This window comes from Gymnoscopelus microlampas (assembly GCF_963454915.1).
Source record: "Gymnoscopelus microlampas genome assembly, chromosome: 9".
Taxonomy (NCBI): Eukaryota; Metazoa; Chordata; class Actinopteri; order Myctophiformes; family Myctophidae; genus Gymnoscopelus; species Gymnoscopelus microlampas.
Window position 1 is genome coordinate 39,527,301 of NC_139946.1, and position 20,760 is coordinate 39,548,060.

The 20,760-nt window shown below is 41.2% G+C and overlaps 3 protein-coding genes across 3 annotated transcripts in view; 1 reads left to right on the forward strand and 2 right to left on the reverse strand.

The window, feature by feature from the left end:
* Positions 1-8,340, reverse strand: part of LOC311051527 (lon protease homolog, mitochondrial-like) — a 17,854-nt gene extending 9,514 nt beyond the window's left edge. The window contains exons 1-6 of the mRNA XM_084066104.1: positions 7,783-8,340; positions 6,627-6,715; positions 5,922-6,041; positions 5,259-5,430; positions 457-570; positions 226-355 (exon numbers count right to left, since the gene is read on the reverse strand). Coding sequence (XP_083922230.1) covers positions 226-355; positions 457-570; positions 5,259-5,430; positions 5,922-6,041; positions 6,627-6,715; positions 7,783-8,334 — 1,177 coding nt within the window. The 5' untranslated portion in view covers positions 8,335-8,340. The remainder of the gene's footprint in view (positions 1-225; positions 356-456; positions 571-5,258; positions 5,431-5,921; positions 6,042-6,626; positions 6,716-7,782) is intronic.
* A 5,062-nt stretch (positions 8,341-13,402) lies between these two features.
* On the reverse strand, positions 13,403-16,603 carry vmac (vimentin type intermediate filament associated coiled-coil protein). Its single transcript, XM_084067629.1, has 3 exons — positions 16,403-16,603; positions 15,557-15,873; positions 13,403-15,179 (listed from the first exon to the last, which is right to left on the reverse strand). The coding sequence occupies exons 2-3, from the start codon at positions 15,748-15,750 to the stop codon at positions 14,714-14,716; spliced, it is 660 nt and encodes a 219-aa protein (XP_083923755.1). The 5' UTR covers positions 15,751-15,873; positions 16,403-16,603; the 3' UTR covers positions 13,403-14,713.
* A 1,155-nt stretch (positions 16,604-17,758) lies between these two features.
* Positions 17,759-20,528, forward strand: ndufa11 (NADH:ubiquinone oxidoreductase subunit A11). The gene is made up of 4 exons (XM_084067631.1): positions 17,759-17,880; positions 19,238-19,330; positions 20,100-20,222; positions 20,343-20,528. Exons 1-4 carry the CDS (start codon positions 17,802-17,804, stop codon positions 20,453-20,455), a joined length of 408 nt encoding a protein of 135 aa, XP_083923757.1. The 5' UTR covers positions 17,759-17,801; the 3' UTR covers positions 20,456-20,528.
* The last annotated feature ends 232 nt before the right edge of the window (positions 20,529-20,760 follow it).

Below are 20,760 nucleotides of genomic sequence, written 5' to 3' on the forward strand. Positions count from 1 at the left end.
GACCTGGTACCTATGTAACACTCAGGATGCAAACCTGGGTGTGGTTAATAAAACATCTGACGCTCATGCAAGAGGGAATCACCCCTTTACCAGGGTTGTATATTCAGGATTGAGTGACAGGCAGGGCTACGGGGCTAACCTAATGCCCCCCCCCCCTCCAACCTGGGGTAGAGCTACTACATTACACATGCACACACAGAATTACACATTTCAGTACAATAGTACAGATCTTTTTTTCATTTGATTGACTGACTATCAACTGGCTGCCTGACAAGACTGTTCGGCAGACAAACCTGTAGAGTGGGTTGAGGGCGATGATGTCACGAATGGTCTTCACTATCTCAGCTGTCAGTGCCTGAGGAGGATGGAGCACAAGCATAACATAGAATCATAAAATGTACCGTTATTCTACTGTACTTGACTGAACTCTTTTGCTAGCAAAACACAGGTGTGTACCTTAACTTCCTCTGTGACTGTAAACTGTTCATGTTGGATGTTGTCCACCTCTACCATCAAGATGTCAGAGGATGGTAGGGACAGGATCTCTGGGGTCAGGTCTATCTCTTTTATCTGAAAAATAAGAGCAATAAAAAACAAAAATCATACACATCAAAGTGTACAGGGAGAGATTTGGATAATATGTCAAAGAAGAGGGAGGGGAGTAGTGATGAACAAACAAAAAAACATCCTAGCTCATGGTAATAGTTTCTTGTTAGCGTAAATTTATATTTATTTTAGTTATGTGGGGAAAGACAACTACAGGCTGCATTCAGAAGAAAATGTCTAGTCTAATATATTTGTTGCCATTTGCCGTCCCCGCCACCCCCCACTGTTGGCCAAAGGAGTGTGTAGTAGACCAGTGATTGTCAACCGCGGTAGATGGTACAGTAAGTGTACCGCGGATACTTGCTAGGTGTACCATGAGCTTTGAAGAACGTGTGAAACCAGCCCCTCGAGAACAATGGCGCGTCCGTCAATCGATACGGCCGTCATCCGTTTCACACCCAGCCACGGCCGAGTCCTTTCAGTGCAGCGACCATCACCCATAGGAATGCAAATATGTTGCCACTGCCAGGGTAGCCTGCAGCCTGTGTGTGTGACTGTGTGTGACACACACACACACATGGGTCACAACTGCTACAGCTCTGTCGCTCACTGGGTCTGTACATTGTTAACGGTAGACTCCGAGGGGACTCCTTCGGTAGATATACATACAGCTCATCCCTGGGAAACAGCTCGGTAGATTACTTTATCACGGACATAAACCTAGCATCGCTCAGAGCCTTCACAGTCAGCCCGCAAACACCCCTGTCAGACCACAACAGAATCACAGCCTATCTAAACAGATCAACACACAGACACAAAGAACAAACGCCAAACAAACTACATACTATAAGAAAACGTTACAAATGGAATGAACATAGCGCAGAAGCTTTCCAAAATGCTATTAGGCAAAAACAAGTCCAATCACAACTGGATCATTTCCTAGAAAAAACCTTTGAAGAAAACAGTGAAAGTGTAAACAGGGCAGTAGAAGGCCTCAATCATATATTTGAACTAACAGCCTCACTAGCAAACTTAAAAGTATCAAACAGGAAAGCCAGAAAAAACGTTGAAAATGACAAATGGTACGATAATGACTGCAATAATCTCAGGAAAAAATTAAGGAAACTATCAAACCAAAAACACAGAGATCCAGACAACCACAACACACGTCTCCAATATGGAGAAACACTGAAACAATACAAAAACACAGTAAGAGAAAAAAGAAATCAACATGTTAGAAACCAACTGCAAGATATCGAAGATTCCATACAGACAAACAGCTTCTGGGAAAACTGGAACAGACTTAATAAACTAAAACAGGACGAACTACCCATCCAAAATGGAGATATATGGGTGAATCATTTTTCTAGCCTCTTTGGCCCAATCGAGAAAAACAAAGAGCAAAAACAAATAAAAGATAAACTACAAAACCTAGAGTCAGCCGTAAAAGACTACCAGAATCCACTAGATTCCCAAATCAACCTAAAAGAACTACAAGACAAAATAAAAACACTTAAAACCAAGAAGGCCTGTGGGGCAGACGGTATTCTAAATGAAATGATAAAATTCACCGACCTCAAATTCCAAATGGCCATACTAAAACTCCTAAATATAGTGCTGAGCTCTGGGATCTTCCCCAGCACATGGAATCAAGGGCTGATAACGCCACTCCACAAAAGTGGAGACAAATATGACCCAAATAACTACCGTGGGATCTGTGTAAACAGCAACCTCGGAAAGATCCTCTGCATGATCCTCAACAACAGAATCCTAAACTTCCTCACAGAAAGCAATGTCCTGAGCAAATCACAAATTGGCTTTCTACCAAAATATCGCACAACAGACCACATTTACACTCTAAACACCCTAATTGACAACCAAATAAACAAAAACAAAAGCAAATTATTCTCCTGCTTTGTCGACTTCAAAAAAGCATTCGATTCAATTTGGCATGAGGGTCTGATGTACAAACTATTGGAAAGTGGCATAGGGGGGAAAACCTATGACATCATAAAATCAATGTACACAAACAACAAATGCGCAGTTAAAATAGGCGAAAAGCACACAGACTTTTTCCCCCAAAGCCGAGGAGTTAGACAGGGATGCAGCCTGAGTCCAACACTCTTCAACATATATATCAACGAGTTAGCAAAAACGTTAGAACAGTCTACAGCTCCAGGCATCCCCTTGGCAAACACAGAAATCAAATGCTTACTTTTCGCAGATGACCTGCTGCTGCTGTCTCCAACCAAGGAGGAAGGACTACAGCAGCAACTTGATCTCCTACACAAATTCTCACAGACATGGGCCCTGACAGTGAACCTAACTAAGACTAAAATCATGATATTTCAAAAAAGATCCAGCCGCCAAAACCATCAATTTTTCCTAAATACGATCCCACTAGAACAAACAAAAAACTATACCTACCTTGGCCTAAACATCAGCAGCACAGGGAACTACAACCAAGCTGTAAAGGACCTGAGAGACAAGGCAAGAAGGGCATTCTATGCTATCAAAAGAAACATCAAAATAGACATCCCAATAAAAACCTGGCTTAAAATACTGGACTCTGTGATAGAACCAATTTCCCTCTATGGTTGTGAGATCTGGGGACCATTAGCAAACCATGACCTTGAAAAATGGGATAAACACCAAACCGAGACCCTACACACAGAATTCTGCAAATCCATTCTCCGTACCCAGCGAAAAACACCAAATAATGCATGCAGGGCAGAACTAGGACGATACCCACTCATAATCAAAATAAAAAAGAGAGCACTTAAGTTCTACAACCACCTAAAAGAAAGCGACCTAGATGCACTCCATAACAAAGCACTCACACACAGCGAAACCCTAGAGAGATGCCCCCTCAGCCAGCTGGCCATGGAACTCCGGGCACAAACACAAACAGAGCCACAAGATAGAAAACCCATCGGACCAAACAAAATTATAAAACAGCAAAAGGAAAACTACCTGACACATTGGAAAGAAGCAACACAAAAGCAGAGTAAACTAGAATGCTATCTGGCCCTAAACAGAGAATACGCAGTGGCAGAATACCTGAGCACCGTGACCGACCCAAAACAAAGAAAAATCTTAACTAGGTACAGACTCAGTGAGCACAGTCTTGCGATCGAGAAAGGTCGTCACAGGCAGACCTGTATCCCGAGAGAAGACAGACTATGCACCCACTGCACACAAAAGGAAGTGGAAACCGAGCTACACTTCCTAACCGTCTGTCCTTTGTACCAAGACATCAGAGACACATACTTCCCACAGATTACAACCACACACAGAGATTTTGAAAACATGACCAATGACAAAAAACTCCCATATCTGCTGGGCGAAGTACAACAATGTGCAAACACAGCAGCAAGATTCGTGAGCTGCTGTGATAGGAGAAGGATATCGAACGGAACACAACCACCCTAAAGACTAATCATTGTGTATATTCCTGCACTATATTTGCACCCAGTGATCTTGGTACATAGAAATTGATCTATTGAAAATTCTGACTTTCAAATGTACATTTTTCATTTTTTTTTGATTGTATTGCTGTATTGTTGTATTGTGCTTTTTGCTTTGGCAATGTAAACGTATGTTTTCTCATGCCAATAAAGCCCTTTGAATTGAATTGAATTGTGTGTGTGCACGCTCGTTGTGCGCGCACGCTCTTGTGCCTCGTTTAAAAAAAAAGAATCCAGCAAACAGCTGGATTCTTATAAAGTAGTCCATTGAAGTAGATAGGGACAACACTTATTGTCGAGGTAAGCACAACATTTTAGATCCATTTTAGAGAGTTTAAAACTATCAATTCCAGTGGAGTTTGATGCTAGCAGTTAGCGCATAGCAATGACATATGGTACTTTTTTGCCTTGAATATTCATGAAAGGCAGAGTGACATGGTTTGTTTTTTGCCTTGAAAACAATGAAAGGCATACAATGTTGCTATATTCAGTGTTTCTAAAAAGGACTCAAGTTTCAAACAAAGACATTTGTACTGGCTTAAAAGTGTTTTTTTTTCTTTCTAAAACAGTTTCACACTAAGACTATTGTGGCCAATTGTTCCTATATATATTTTTTTAAATCTTTTTGAGTTTTTAAAGTATTTTTCTTGGGAAGGTGAATCCAACTCCTCTGTTCATTGCAATGACAAGTTTATATATTTGTAGGCCAAATTGAACATGTGTGTGCTGTTTTTTAGTTCAAGGTTTCTTTATTATGACATCAAAGCAAAACAAGTTGTTTCCAAGTATGTTTCCAAAAATAAATCGGTGAAACTGAGGCACTGTCTCTTTCCTTTTTTTTCCATCTTCTCCATTCATTGCACTACCCCAAGTTTATATATTTGTAGGCCAAAGACATTTTGTAATGTTCAAGGTTTCTTTATTACATCTTGTGTACATGAGAGTAAATATTATATATATATATATATATATATAAATATATAATAAAGAGTGCCAAGGTTCACACTATCGACCCCCTTTAACTCCCAGCTGAGCAGGCACCTTGACCAACCAGTAGGAGTCACTAGTGCAGTTACCTGTACACTATCCCCTGCCGGTTTCCCACCCACAAACACTGCCAATTGTGTTGTCTGGAGAGCCTGCCCAATCCGCTACCAGGAATCGAACCGAAGCCTCTGTGGTGGACGGCGAGTCATTTAAAAAATCAACAACTGTGTTTGGGGAAAAAAAGAATCCTGCACTGACCTTATCGTCCAGGGTTTCTGTCAGAGCACCAGAAGGGTCTTTACGACTACGTTTGGGTTTGCGTCTTGGCGGTGCTTTGGGTTGTGAGCCGCTCTCTGCTTCTTCAGACTCTGACGTAGCGGAGGTCACCTCCTCCTCTGGTTCAACCTCCAGCTGCTTGTTGATACGGATCCTGACAAATCATAACAATGCTGGTGATATACTGTAGATCCTGACAGCCTCAGAATGTGCAGTGGACAGAGTCACTGAATAATAGTTGTTTCACTACAGTGGCAGCCATGTTAGTATGACACTGATCAGTGGTTGTGGCTGAACTATCCATAGGATAACTTGAAAAAGAGAGAGGCGAGCACTCATAAGAAGAATAGTTCCCGTGTATCGGGTGCACCGTAACAAATAGTATCTTAGAAAAGAGGAAGGCCTGCGGGCCGAAACGTCCTGTATGATCTGCTGCTGGGGCTTATGACTAAATGAACAAGAAATCCTAAAAGGATCAAGTGAGTGCTGGTGATCTTTTCTAGTGAACTATCCATAGCCCACCAATGAGACGCAGAGTGAGTAGACGAAAATTGGGCCATCTTATAATGAACATTAGCGAGGAGCAATTATATGAAGATATGATTGAAAATGGGTTCTCCTTTAAGCAGAATTATTATTTCGAACCTGCGGTGTCCCATGACAATCATTCTTAGCTTGTCCCCCAGGTCCTGCATCTCATGGATCTGAACGAAGGTTCCTGTAGAATAGATGGCATCTAGAGACTCCACCACATCTGATTCATTACTGATGAGAGAGAGAGAGAGAGACGAAGGAAAACAACAACATAGCTGATTATGTGAGACTCCATTATATTTATGAGAGAAAGAAAGTAAGAAACAACACTAAATAAAGAGAAGTATAATGATAATGATGAGAGCATCCACACTGAAGAATGATAATGTTCTTTGAACATGTTGAACACGTGGCCCTTAAGAGTCTAAAGGCCCTGCCTTAGAGGCTGTGAGGCTCCACTGATTTGAATCTACAATTTGAGGTCTGTTGGGCATATGTTATAACTAAAAGAGTTCCGATTCTACCCACTGTGTCCATTTAAGAAGGCAATCAGGCTAAATTCTGAGATCTTTTTAATTAGATTTTTACTTTTGCTTGCAATTTTATCTTCAGGTTGTTTTATTGTTCTGGTGTAGCGCCACTGCAGAATGAAGTAAAGAAAGTAAACATTGCTTATCATCACCTTTCTTGAAAAAGACTTGTTTCGAGTGTATTGGTATGTATCATTCATGCAAGTTCATTCAAGGGGTGAGTTTAACAGACTAATCCCGCACTGTTAAATAAGAATTGTTCTAATTAAGGGGCTTATCTTCGTACTTATCATCTCTCTTCAAGAAGACACCAGCGTAGGGCTGAGCCAGTCGAACCTTCCTCCTCAACAGTTCCATCAACGGTTTATTTTTCACCTGACAGAAAAATACAACAATGACAAATGCTGGTCACACTGGTATGCAATTTCATGTTATACACACAAGAGATTGAGACGCGCACACGCACACACACACACACACACACACACACAGGCGGCAGTGGCTCAGGGGTAGAGTGGCCGGGTAGAGTGAACTGGAAAACCGCAAGGTTCCCAGTTCGATCCCGGGCTGGGGCGCTCCCCTAGAGTTACTGTCGAAGTGTCCTTGAGCAAGACGCTGAACCCCTAATTGCTCCCGATGAGCAGGTTGGTGCCTTGCATGGTTTCCACCGCCATCGGTGTATGAATGTGTGTGTGAATGGGTTAATGGCACAATCAATGTAAAGCGCTTCGGATAGAAGCGCTATATAAATGCACCATTTACCATTTACCACACACACACACACACAGTTATGTCTAAAATACACTGGCCTTCAGTTGAAACAGCACTTCAGAGTCAGAATTTTACTTCAGGCTACATAAAGTCTGATTCACCCCCCTCCATAACTTCAAGTGATGCTGTGCTTTCCTTTGTCATTTTGTCCAGTCATCATCAACTCATTGTATTTGTCATGTAAAATATCAGCCCCCCCCCCCCAAATGTAGCTGAAGCACAAGCACTACAAAACATGGTTACAGAGTGCTTCACTACTCTGATCACTGCATATAAAAACGTGACCAGTGTGGTGGTGGTGTCAACTCTGGCCGTAACATTGCATCATCCCACAGTGTCCTTCAGAGACAGTGCCTCCCCCTTACTTACTCAACTGATGCAACATAAACACTAGCTCTGATTCAGAGATACATAGATATAAGCACTATATTTCTGCTACAGTAAAGAATTAAGCCCAAGTTCATATAAAATAAAGGACTTTATGAATGAAATGAATTCATGTTAACTCAATTTCGATTAATTGAATACACAGGACCCACATGGAAACAAGCCATAGTGCTTTCTTGGGTTTAATCCTTTTAGCATCCTTTTGTATAGAACTGTACTTCCTGGGCTTTTTTTTTGCAAACTGTTAAGTATTCAATCAATCAATCAATCAATAACCCCCTTACCTCTATTATTTTTATGAAGCGGGGAAACACGGGGTTCCTGTTAACGGCGATCAGCGGTACGTAAGGAAACACCTCCGGCACCAGCATGGGTGTGAGAGCGGTCATCTGGGGTCCGTACGGCGCTCCCCCGCCGCCGTCTCCCCCGGACTCCTCGCCCCCAGGCCCGGCGCCGCTCTCCGCGCCGCCATCCTCGCCGGCTCCGCTGCCGCGGTTGCCGTACGCGTTAACCTGGAGGAGGAGGCGACCGACCGGGGCGAGGAACCCCGTTTCACCGCCGAAGTACGCGCCCGCTGTCACCCGGGACCAGCGGTGAGGAGGTCTCCCTCCTGTCATTGACGATGGGACGGGAACGCTGTTACCCAATGTTTTCTTTAAGGCACCATTCGTGCTGTACGACCGCCTGACGGCAAACCCCGTCAGCGCCGAGGTCTCCCTCAGGCCCGACGACGACGCCGCGCCGATTCTGCATATTCTGGTCCAGTTTTGTGACATGAAATGTGAGTTTTTGTACATCTGTTTAGCAGCTCCGATCATCCTCAGGCAGGTGGCCATGTTGTTGCTAGAGGATTCTGCAACATGGAGCACGTGACCGAGCACGTTTCCGGCAGTGTTTGATGACGATTGCACTGGCGCCCCGCCCCCTGCACTGGTGTAGGTCATATAATGGTTATCAGCCCCCCCCTCATAAAATGGTTAGGTAAGTTATAAGGGATGGCATGCCCATTACTTATTAACAGTGGTGGAAAAAGTACTCAGACATATTACTTAAGTAAAAGTAGCAATACCACAATGTAGAGACACGCTGTTACAAGTAAAAGGCCTGTGTTTAAAATGTTACATGAGTAAAAATACAAAAGTATTGGCATCAAAATATATTAAGTATCAAAAGTAAAAGTACTATAATGTTTGAAAATAGCAGTCGCAACACGAGCATGTAGATTGGCTATTTTCAAATAGCCTTGGTATAAAATAGGGCTAAAGTGTAAGTGGTATATGCTTTATAATATAATCATTTATATCTGGAAAGTAATTAGTAACTAAAGTTTTCAAATCATTGCAGTGGAGTAAAAGTACAATATTTGCCTCTGATGTAGTGGAGTAGACGTAAAAGTACAGAAAATTGGAAAAACTCCAGTAAAGTAACAATACCTCAAAATTGTACTTAAGTGCAGTACTTGAGTAAATGTACTTAGTTACTTTACACCACTGCTTATTAACCTCAGTGACATCAGGGGCCAGGGCAGTTCAACATAATACAATTCATAATGACATACTAGCCTTGAATCAAGTCTATCATAGATGTATTTATCGACTCTGACTTTTACTTTCATCTCTATCATAGATATGCAAATTGTAAAAAAAACGATAAAATACACCTATGATAGTCACCGTAACCCACGGTGAGGCCTTTAGGAGGGCCATTCAAGCAAACCGCAAGTGAAGCTAATATCATTAGACGGCCAAATCTAGTGGTATCGGCCCAAGGAACCATCACGCCAGAAGGAAATGTTTGGATCGGGGCGGTGCAGCGGATCTGGTGCAGCGGATCTGGTACAGCGCTCAGGTCATGGACCTGGTGAGACGAAGGAGGAGCCCGGCCAGGAGGCCACCCACAGAGCCTAGTCCCTCCATGTGCCAGAGCCTCCCTGTGTTCAGGCAGAGTAGTTCCGGAGAAGCGGACTGAGTGGCCTTTCCCTATAGGACTGACCGTGGGTAGCTACCTGGGATGTCAGTTGGGGCTTGATCAAACCCGGCTGGGTCACCTGGGCGAGGGTGTATGTTGCGAGACCCGAAACACCCTATGACCCTAGGCTACAACACTGATGATACATCCCAGATACATCCATGTGATGTATTCTTTATAGTTGATCCAAGGCTAATGCCATATTACATGATCTTACAAAACACAAAAAAGTTACGGCCTTCTTCTAACACTAACTTTATTTTAAATTGACATCAAACATGACACCAACCAACCAGCAGAGTATAAAATAAATAATTTATTCATGTTGTTGACAGGCGCGATGGTTATAAAAGACATTCCTGGTTTATAACTGAAATGTAAGGCTTCACAGCTCAAACTCTATAACATTGTTATAACACTGAACAGAAATTCTGCTATTTGTTATACAGTAGCTTCCATGTGAATTCCTCCCAGGCAGCATAGAGAGCCACAAAAACATATATATAGCAGAGATTAAAAGTAGTATCTTCAGTAAGTTCATACAAGTATGAGGCAGTCGCGCATATAGGGAATGAAAAGATACAAATCAGGTCTTTTATGCAAGTGACAATACAGACACAACAGCAGGGAGAGACAATAGACCAGCAGCAGTGGTTATTAACCATTCTTGTCTGTGCAGAAATAACTTTCAATTCAACAACTAAGTCAAAACTGACAGTACGGGTGTTGGACATTCGGTTGCAATAAATTCTGAAATATTTCTCAATGACTCTTAAACAATCAATCCATTAATCAGCAAGCCAATTAGCTGCCAAGTCAATTAGCCGGTGAGTGCCAAGCTGCTTGTGAATGTTCAGTCAGACAGAAACATTAAGTAAAATAACCAGTCAGTAACACAACCAATATGCCAAAGTTAGTCAGTAACAGTCTGCCATCTAAATGCCATTTTGAAGAATTTCCATGGACTGGCTGGCAGCCTGGTTAATAAAACCACAGTGATGTTAGGACAATCATATCTGCACTCAGAGTACCAGTCAATTCATTTAGTTTTTTTTATCAAATGTTATAACAGGCCTACACATATGCTCTCTTTCCTTCATTAAGACACTTCATACTATGGAATATTGCATGCTGAAACCTGTACAACAAACTGTAATGACAGATATGTAATATGAAGAACACAACAAGAGCACATATCTTAAAAAGTTGTATTGAGGTATTTGGAACTATTCTAAGAATCTGATGATTTAATTACTAATTCTTGAAAATAGATGTCATTGCTAAACCATAACTGTAATCTACAGAGAGTAGACGTATACCAAACAACATTAGCTTGTACATTCTATCAGGAAGCATGACAAACTATCAGGGTTTCAGTGGCATAACTCTGTAGATAAATGGCTCTGAAACAATCCAGCAGGAAGTTTTGCATAGAGCTTCATGTTGTTTCATTTAAGTCAGTAGAGTAGGAGGTTGGACCTATTGGATTCTTTCTTTTTCGATATATTTCTAAAATGTTTTCCCCTTTGTCTCCCAATTTAGTCATTCTGTCAATTCACAAGTCCCCTTGTACTGTAGGCCCTTGTCGTTGCTGACCCCTACTCGTCGGTCTATAGAGAGGGCGTAGGAGATTACTTGTCTCATTTGATACACATAACGGCACCAGTCTACTTATTTACACCTATGCAGTACAGCGTTTCCTCTCGAGGATGTGATGTACAGTATGTGGAGGAACACGCTATTCCTCCAAGTTCAGCTCCCCACTGAAAAGGCTTCCCGACAACCCTGTAGGAGTCAGTAGTGCAGCGATAGAGGTCACCCTCCCTACCTGGCTTCCCACCCTCAAACAACACCAATTGTGTTGGTTGGGACGCCTGGCCATTGTTTTACCTGTGATCCCAGTCTACTGAGGCACTACACTGTCTCTCTGCATTTGGTGTAAGCGTTTACCTTGCTTAAGTTTTTGTTAAATCGCTCTGGATAGGAGCGTATGCTAAATGCCTAAATTGAAAATTGTACAGAGGATTCAATCCCCTCGTCTCTGCAGTGGTCCCCATTAAGTGAATTGAATTCTATATACATCAAAATACATTTAGAGTGCAATTATTTAATCTCAAAGGCTATACTAAAACCTAACCTACAACCGTTCTCAACAGTTATGTTCTCCTTTAAATGATAAAATAATTTTAAAGGGATAGTTCACCCACAAAATGACTTTTTATATCAATTATTCACCCCATGAAGCCATGAAGCCCATGAAGAATTCATGGATTCTTTTGTTTTTGTCCCATTCCTGATCTAATATTCCAATATTTGATTAATTGAAGTAAATAAGACTTAACAAGAGCAATACTATATTTAAAACATTTGTTTATAAGCTGGACAGTAGTAGTCCACACTGGATTACACTGTGAGTTGTTTTGGACTTGAATACATTATTTTATATAGTTTTGCCTTGGCCTCATATTTACTTAAATTAAACATTAGAATATTGGATCAGGAATGCAATAAAAACAAAACAAAACTCCATGAATTCAATGCTCCATGGGCTAATTGACAGAAACGGTCATTTTGAGGGTGAACTATCCCTTTATGTGAGAGCAGATGTGAAAGATGCAACATTAAAGTTTATGGAGTACATTTATATTTAGCCTATAAACATGATGTTTTAATCCCAATAAGATGGAGTGCTATTAAGAGGAACATAGAATATTTTAGGCAAAGCTTCAGTTGTGTAACTGATGATTAATTATGAATCACTCATTACAGCACATATCTACAATAAGTAATAGGTTTCACTTTGCATTATATTGATCATTGATAACAGGATGGTCTTAAGCCAGGTCTTCAGTCATTAAATTCACTTTGGTTGCATTCTCACTGACATCAAAAATCTGTCTTTTCTTTCTCCACTTATGCAATCCAGACCGGTTCTATATGTACAACACTGACCAAGTAAAAGTGAATCTCATATGTCAAGCTTAAATTGTGTGGTCCTTCATTTTTCTCATCCTCCTATAATTCGACAAAGCTCTGTAGCGGTGGTGAGGCCAAAATCTGTTCTGCCCGGTTCTCCTCAGTGCCTGGAGCAATTGATCTGAATTTGCACACAGACATTGCCATGTGCACGGAACAGCGAAGCCCGTTTTTCGATTTCACCAAATGTCAGCTGTTTATTAGCGTTTTTGTGTTCGCTGGCTCCCGGGTTGCCAGATCATGTGGGCATATCCCCCCACGGGTATGGACTAGTTCTGCTAATTCCCATTCAACAATGCACTATATCAGGGGTTGGAAACCTTTTTGGGCACATAATCATTTAGCCGTTTTCCAAGGCTGACATGATCACCCAGGGCCAGTCAGTAAACAACACCATTGCTTTTACGTCTTATTACAGGCTGCTAATTAGAATATAACAATATGAAATGTCCATTATTTAATAATAAAACCCAACAAAGAATGAGTTAATAATCTAAATATAATACATTCTGACTATCTGGGGATGTCACCTCAATAGCCCAATATAGACCATCTGGTACATCAAAAAGAGGAGGTTGCCAACACCTGCACTAGATAGTCCTTGTCACTGCTTTAATCTAATATTGGCTTAGGGAGTAGACAACCACATGCCACCTCCGCTACACATGGAGTCCCAGTTTCACTCCCTGCTGAGGTGTCCTGACCAACAAGTAGGAGTCACTAATGCAGCGACAAGAACACAATCTCCTGCTAGCTTCCAACCTGCAAATATGGCCAATTGTGTTTGTTGCAGTGCCCAGCCAAGCTGGAGGCTTCACCGAGGAGTCTAACCCCAGTCTCCACAGTGGTGGGTTAGTACTTCGCCTCTGTGCCCTCCACTTAGATTCTTAAAAGTGTTACACAGATCCTGAAAAGATCAAGATAAAAAAACATGTAATGATAAAATCTGGATTGCATAAGTGAAAAATAAAATTAATATAATTAATAAATTATACATTTTGAATACAAGAGGAAAAACTGTACAATACCTGCAATCTAAAAACATAAACAGAGTAACACTGAGTAACACTGAAAAAGATATGTATTGGCTGTGTAAAGCAGTGTCTAAAGCCTCATTTAGGGCACGGTCACACATACGCTTTAGAAGCGTGAGTGTCCTTTTCAAGGTGCAAGGAGCAAGAGGGTGGAGTTCCCAGTTGTGGCGTTTTGATGCCACAACTGATGTGTTGGCTACAATGGTTCCAATGCAGGTGTGTGACCGGACCGTACCCTTATACTTCATTTCATGATGGTGTTGCTTTTCAGCCTTAGCAACGACTGATATTGTCATGTGATTAAGTATGAATTGAGGTTAAGGCAACAAACATGGATATAATATACGAACCTTGTTGTGTTCACTCTTGAAAACAAGTGTTCAATTGTCTCGCGAGATAAGGTGTGTCCTGGCCCCTGTAACTAAATTATTTGAAGACTCAGTTGTCAATCTCAACTGATGACTTGCTAAAATAATGCACTTTTAGTACCTTAATAAATCTAATGACACACAGCAAACATTTGTAGATAATGTAGGGCAACTTGGGCAAGTTCTTTTCCCCACAGTGCAGTTTCTTATCACCATTCATTCAGATTCAAAATCTTTTCCATATATCTTTCTTGAATCTCATGAAAAATATGCCACCTGAGTTGGCAGTATTTCGGTTTGTTTAGTTAATTTATGTGGGGTGGGGGCACAATAGACCTGTCCTCTTGGACAGGTCTATTGACGCTAGCATCACCATGGGCCCAGGTGTTGTTGCAATGCCTCCACCATCGTAGCCTGGCATGGCCAGACTAATATCGCTGTCTTATTAGACTGGAATCTCTGTTTGGAACCTGCATTTCAAAACCGGTCTGATTTTAAAAAATGCCTCTGGTGATAAACACGCCCCACATTTGCATACTGGGCCTTGATTGGTGCCCCACAAAATCCAGGCAGCGAAATCCAATCACAACCGAGCAGGGCCAGACCAAATCTGCCGAGGGCAAATTTTGTATTTGTTTTGCACTGGCAGATTCGTCTGGTTTCCAGGCTACCACCATCCTACATTATATTTAGAACCATAATGCAGGCTGTAACATGAATTCAGATCAATCTAATCTATGACAGGGCTGGCTCAACAGTCCCAATGACAATCTCTTTCATTCATTTTCATTTGCCAAGCTTTGCTCATCATAGTGTAGATCGGTGCAAAATGCTGATTGCCATCAGTCCAAACCCAAGTTGCTCACAGTCTAAACGGTGGTCCCAAAGCCCATGTCATCCATGTCCTGACTGTCTACATCATCCTCGCTCAGAGAAAAGTCTTTGTGGTTGGAAACAACTCTACTGGGGCTGCAGTAGTCAGAGGCTGGTACTACTCTGCTAGGGCTGCAGCTGGATTGCACATCTATTAGGGAACAGTTGGCCATACTCGACTCCCCTACCCCTCCTCCCACGCACGTTGCTCCTCCCACTCCTACACCCATCCCACACCCAAATCCTGCCATGCCAGCTCCAGCTACCGGTCCAAGTCTCTCTGCCTCAGCCATCAGAGCTAGCATGCTGTCCAGAGTGGGTCTGGTCTTACAGATATTGTCCAGCAAGTGGCAGCGGTGCTGCAGCTGAACAATCAGAGTCTCTCTCTCTTTTAAGGACTGTTGGTAATGGTGGATGGTCTCCTCGCACCGGCAAAGTTTTTCATTAAGAAAAGAGATTTCTCTGTGAAAAGAGAATGTGAGAGTTAAGACAAAGGAGCTTCTGCACACCTAAGGAATACAGTAGGTGACAGGTGCATATAGGAGAACAAATACAGTTCACATAGGAAACAGTAAACTCCAGCACACACTCTTTCTCCCCACATAGACTTTACTGAACATACAGTCCAGATGGACTGAAGCATTGTTAAATAAAGTTATTTAGTAGATAATTGTCATCAACTAAATGCACTCTCTTCTCAAGATATCAGTGTTTTGTTTTGTATATCCTATGACATGGCTGTCCTTTATTAGACTTTCACTCTATCTGCTCTAAGCTTAAGTTCACTGTGGCCTGGTTGGTAGTCCATTTTCTTTATTACAACCTACTGCTCTCCTCACCTGTCTTTTGTCTCCGTTATATCCTGAGAGGCAGCTCTCATCTGTTCATCCTTGCGTATCAGACTCTCAGCCTGTTCTCTCACGGTATTCTCTGCCGCCTGCAGTCTCTCCTCCAGCTCTGCCACACGCCGGTGCACGGCTGCTAGGTGGGCGTTCGCCTCTCTGATTTGGACTGGGGACGGCGAGTTTGACATGTCACGTCTGGGAGCTGGCCTCTCGACCAAGGAGGGGTCACACTGCTACCAGGAGTCACACCGGAGCTCACATCAAGTTATTATAGGACATTAACATAGGTGAGGAGGGGGGATTCTCAGGAGCTGAAAATAACAGCAAAAAGAATGATAAGAACAACAATACAGAATATATAAAACTCAACGCAATCACCTCTTCTCTACTTGTAGGCTTTGTACAGTCTTTTTGGTTAACTTTAATTATCCAGGAAGGAGATCTCTGGTCGCATTGAACTGGGAGATACAAGAAATCACCAGTCCCACATGTGCAGACTCTTAAATGATAGTGGATTTTAGAAATGTGTTTTAGGTTATTAGATTTTTTAAAATGCAATTGCATTTTTCCTTTATTTTAAGTTTTATATTCAGCAAAATAATTCTGTGTTTTTAATGGCACCTGTCTTTTTAAACATCTGTGATTCATACTGAAAGCTGAATAAACACAAACATTAGGCACCATGACTAGCATTAAGTAAAAGCTAAGCTAATCTCATTACTACACTGTGAATAAAGCATGCAGTCACATCGGCAGCATCTCCACATTCTGAATAAGGTTTACTGTTGTTTACATTCTCTGCCATACGACAGTCAATGCTATAGTTTCACTTTCACACACATTGGATGGCTGTGTGTGACTGACTAGCTCAGGATGCTAACATAGCATCGGTTTCCTTGGCGACACGTCATGTATCCAGATCACAGTCAGATGCATTCAGTTAGCTTTGTGGTGGCTTGTTGTTAAAGAGGCCAGATAAAAGCTCTGTTTGGACGGTTTCTACGCCAGGTCAGGTGGGCTATATCTTCTGCAGCAATGATGAGGATGTTTGTATATCTCATAAAAACTGGAGGAGTTGTTCTGCAACATGATGCTCACCTGTTAGACATGACGACCCGGATATGGTCCAGCTGTCTGCAGTGTTGCCAGGTTTTGTGAGAGCAATAAGCAACCAGGTCTATGAAAGGAAGCCCAAAAGAAGCGAGCCCTTTAAACATAATACAGAATAGGCTATTGGAAAATAGCAGATCTACAAGCTCACAACGGCATGTAGATCTGCTATTTTCAACAACAAAAATCTTGAATACAATTTGACATTTTAACAAGAGAAATCTTGTATGGGGTCCCTGGACCCTGGCATAAAATGTTTTCAGATGGGGGTCCGCAGACAAATACATATTGGGGGTCCTTGACTTGAAAATGTTTGAGAACCACTGGTTTAAACAACATTAGGAAACAAGCCCAAATGAGCAACTACACTTTAGAAACATGCCCAAAAAAAACTGAAAACCACAACGAACCAATATTTACAAGCAACTTTAGAGAAAAATAAACCCAAAGTTGCTTATAATAAGCAGACATGGCAACACTGTCCGGCTATCTGTCACCAGCCTTTTATGCTCAGCATTTTGGGTTTAGCCGATCTACAAGCTCACAACGCCTGGCAAATGCAACGCGTTGTGAGCTTGCATATCGTCTATTTTCGGCACCGGGACACCGTCGTACGACGATGATATTGTTGTAAATTAACAAATGTGTCAATAAAGTTTCACTGTTAGTCTCGCGAGAAAACCAGTGTTGTTCGTGTCCAGCGTTGCCATGTCCACTTATTATGAGCGACTTTGTTTTTCTGTAAAGTTGCTTGTAAATATTGTTAGTTGCGGGTTGTGTTTTTGGGCTTGTTTCTAAAGTGTAGTTGCTTATTTTAGGCTTTGCTTCCGATTTGTATAATTATTATTTAAACCAGTGGTTCTCAAATATTTTCATGTCAAGGACCCCCAAATTAACCCCCATTTGTGCCAGGGACCCCCTTATCAGATTTGTGTTGTTAAAATGTCTTTTAAAAAATATAGAATAAAATGTTTTTTCAAAATCTGCTATTTTCAAAATCAAATATCCAATGCATATAGGTTTAAAGTATGTGGCCTGAGTTGCTTCTTTTGGGCTTGACCTGGCTACTTATTTCTCTCGCACAATCTGGCAACAGTGTGTATGTCCTTCATGTGAAATCAAGTCCAAGATGGGTTACTGGGAACTAGAGGAGGGCAAAGACTGTGTGGAAAAGACATGGATCACCACCAAACTGGGCACTGCTTTAGGTAAACAGCATGACATGTAAACAACCTGGCGATTGTCTGTCTGGATAAATATAATGGAACACAAACTCTATGGTGAAGATAACAGCACAGGCTAGCATGTTAGCTAACGTCACTTAGCTAGGCTGCTATCAGTGTTGCCATGTTGGCTTATTATAAGCGACCTTGGGGCTTCTTTTTCTGTAAAGTTGCTTCTAAATATAAAATATTGTTTTTTTTGGGCTTCTTTCTAACGTGTAGTTGCTTATTTAGGCTTGCTTCCAAAAAACTTTTTTTTTTATTATTTAAACCAGTGGTTCTCAAATATTTTCATCAAGTGTTTTGTGCCAGGGAGCTAGAATGTTTAAAAAAATATTCCACGTATTGCAAGAGTTTTTGAAAATAGCAGATGTACAGCTTGTAGATCTGCTATTTTCAAATAGCTGATGCATTTAAACTGCTCATGTGGCCTAGTTGCATCTTTTGGGCTTGTTTTCCTAAGACCTGGTTGCTTATTTCACTCACAGAATATGGCAACACTGGCTGCTAGTAAACAGTATCATGTTGTGAGCATTATGATTCATGTACTTATGTAGCATTGTGGCACTTGTTGGCAGTGTAACACGACAAACCTAGTTGTGTATATATAATGCTACATGGATAACGCACCTTTTATCCTTTAGCCTACAGTTTCTGGTGTACTATTTATGTGTGACTGTCCCCAGTTGAACCCCTCAGTAGTGTCCTTGACTAATGTTACTAATATGACCAATGTTAATGGTCAGAATAAACTAGAATAATATGCCTTCTCTCCAGTCTCCACCCATACACCTATTGTAGCTCATTTAAAAGCATTGCATTACTTGGCAAATGCATGAAGGTGCCATCCTGTATTAGGGTCATCATGTATGATATGATCCACCTATAAAGTGCATGAATAGCAATAGTGGTTGTGTATGTTTTGAATTATATATTCTGATGACGATTTGAAGTTAGTCTTTTCTTCTCGAAATGAGTGGCTCACCAAATGGACCAATGAGTACTAATGGAACTATTTGAAGTATTTTTTTTAATATTAAATAGTCTTTGTCATATTTATTAATATTTATTTAAGAGGGTGTTCTTGAAAGGCTCTTGTACTTTGAAAATATCGAGCAATGAACATTAGTTGATGCATAACTCTTTGGTTATGTTTGGGACTTATCTATTTTTTTCTGGTGTTGTATTGCCTTTAACACATTCCAGATCTAAACATCCAGTGCAATGGGTTGTCGGTGGATATGCGTCGTATTACAATTTATTCCAGGGCAGGTGGATATAACCAATTACAATGTGATATTTCATACTAATTAAGTTGTATTTCTTGCTTTGTGTTTTGCAGGTCTGGTAGGCTCAGCCTATCACATTGTAGCATTCCAGCCTGATTCTGCAATGGCTGCTCTCCAGAGGGCCACCGGTGCAACTGTCACCATGGGTAAGTAATTTGGCCCGACAATTAGAATCTTTGAACCTCATGTAAATATTTGAGAAGAAAATTACACACTATATGTACTATTTTGTTATTCAGGACCGGTATCGTTTCATCATTATCCAGTGATGCAGATTTAGTGGGTGACAGATTGAGCTTTGCAACACTACCTGAAGTTTAGTTTTGAGAGGCAAATGATTTCATACAGCGCTGATTAGAAGAACACAAGTTTTCACTTTAAATATAATGTCACAATTAATGCTGGCTCTATCATTATCAACGTTTGAGCAGTTAATATATGTCATCTAATTACATTATAATATCGAATATATCAAAGTCTAATAATATCAATGCATCTTGATGAATTGATCTCCGAGTCCATTTTTACACAGTCTGAATTAAATTAAACTAACACAGAGGATTTTACTGTGTGGCCTTAGTAAGTTCATACTAGTCCACTAACCAAACAACATTTTCTGCCGCTGTCTGAAAACTCACCTCTTCATAATCCAACTCACTACATACCCTGTTGTAGGTTGGTGAGGTTTTCATAGCATCGTGTCACTAACTCCAATCTCGCTATGGATAAGAGTGTCTGCTAAATGCCTAAATTGTAACAAAAATCTTAGCTGTGGCCTATAAACAACCAGCCTCTTCCCAAAAGCCATGTAGTGTAAAGTACTAAAAATGTCTGTCGAACATTGTAATCTGCCGATCTGGTTGAGCAATGGAATTGAAGGTAGATGTGCATTTGTGTGTGTTTCTATTTCTAAAGCATCCTTGGGAGCAGTCTTTGGTATGGCCACGTGTCTCAGTGCTCAAGCTCGTGATGCTCCTGATGACCCCACGAACTACTTCATTGGAGGTTGTGCCTCGGGTATATTCCTTGGAGCAAGGAGTAAGTAGTATTACAGGCAATTACAGTACCAATAGACACAAAAATAAAGGATGAGGATAAGTTACTTTATGTGTGTGTGTGCCCATGCTCATATTTGTGTGCGTTTTACCCCTCTCCTAGCCCACAGTGCAATAACCGGTACATCAGCCTGTCTTGGACTAGGAACTCTGGCCTTCTTCACCAAGGTTGGCAAGATGGAGGGGTGGAGGTTATATGGACCACCTAAGATGTGAGAGGATGGGCGGGTGTCGACATGTATATTGTATATTAATTATTCCTTGAATAAAAACGTTTGTGGAAATGACACGCTGACTGCTGTAATACTTCAATTTTCAACTCTTACCTGAAGCAGAGGTTCCCAAACGTTTTCAGCTTGAGACTCGAAATGTGGTGTCTTCTGTGACCTAAACACACAAAAACACATAATGAATTAATCACTTAAGCCCATTTAAAAAAAAAGTGACATTTTTTGAAAATGTCACTATTTCTTAAAAGTTCCTACTGGGTCTGGATCCTACTCCTGACCCATTGTTTGGGA

Excerpts from the sequence above, each read along its gene's own strand:
- ndufa11 (XM_084067631.1), top strand. The coding sequence starts at position 17,802 with ATGGGTTACTGGGAACTAGAGGAGGGCAAAGACTGTGTGGAAAAGACA. Across the intron at positions 17,881-19,237 it reads CAAACTGGGCACTGCTTTAG|GTCTGGTAGGCTCAGCCTAT; the intron begins GTAAACAGCATG and ends TGTGTTTTGCAG. Across the intron at positions 20,223-20,342 it reads TATATTCCTTGGAGCAAGGA|CCCACAGTGCAATAACCGGT; the intron begins GTAAGTAGTATT and ends CCCCTCTCCTAG.
- vmac (XM_084067629.1), bottom strand. The coding sequence starts at position 15,750 with ATGTCAAACTCGCCGTCCCCAGTCCAAATCAGAGAGGCGAACGCCCAC. Across the intron at positions 15,180-15,556 it reads ATAACGGAGACAAAAGACAG|AGAAATCTCTTTTCTTAATG; the intron begins GTGAGGAGAGCA and ends CTCTTTTCACAG.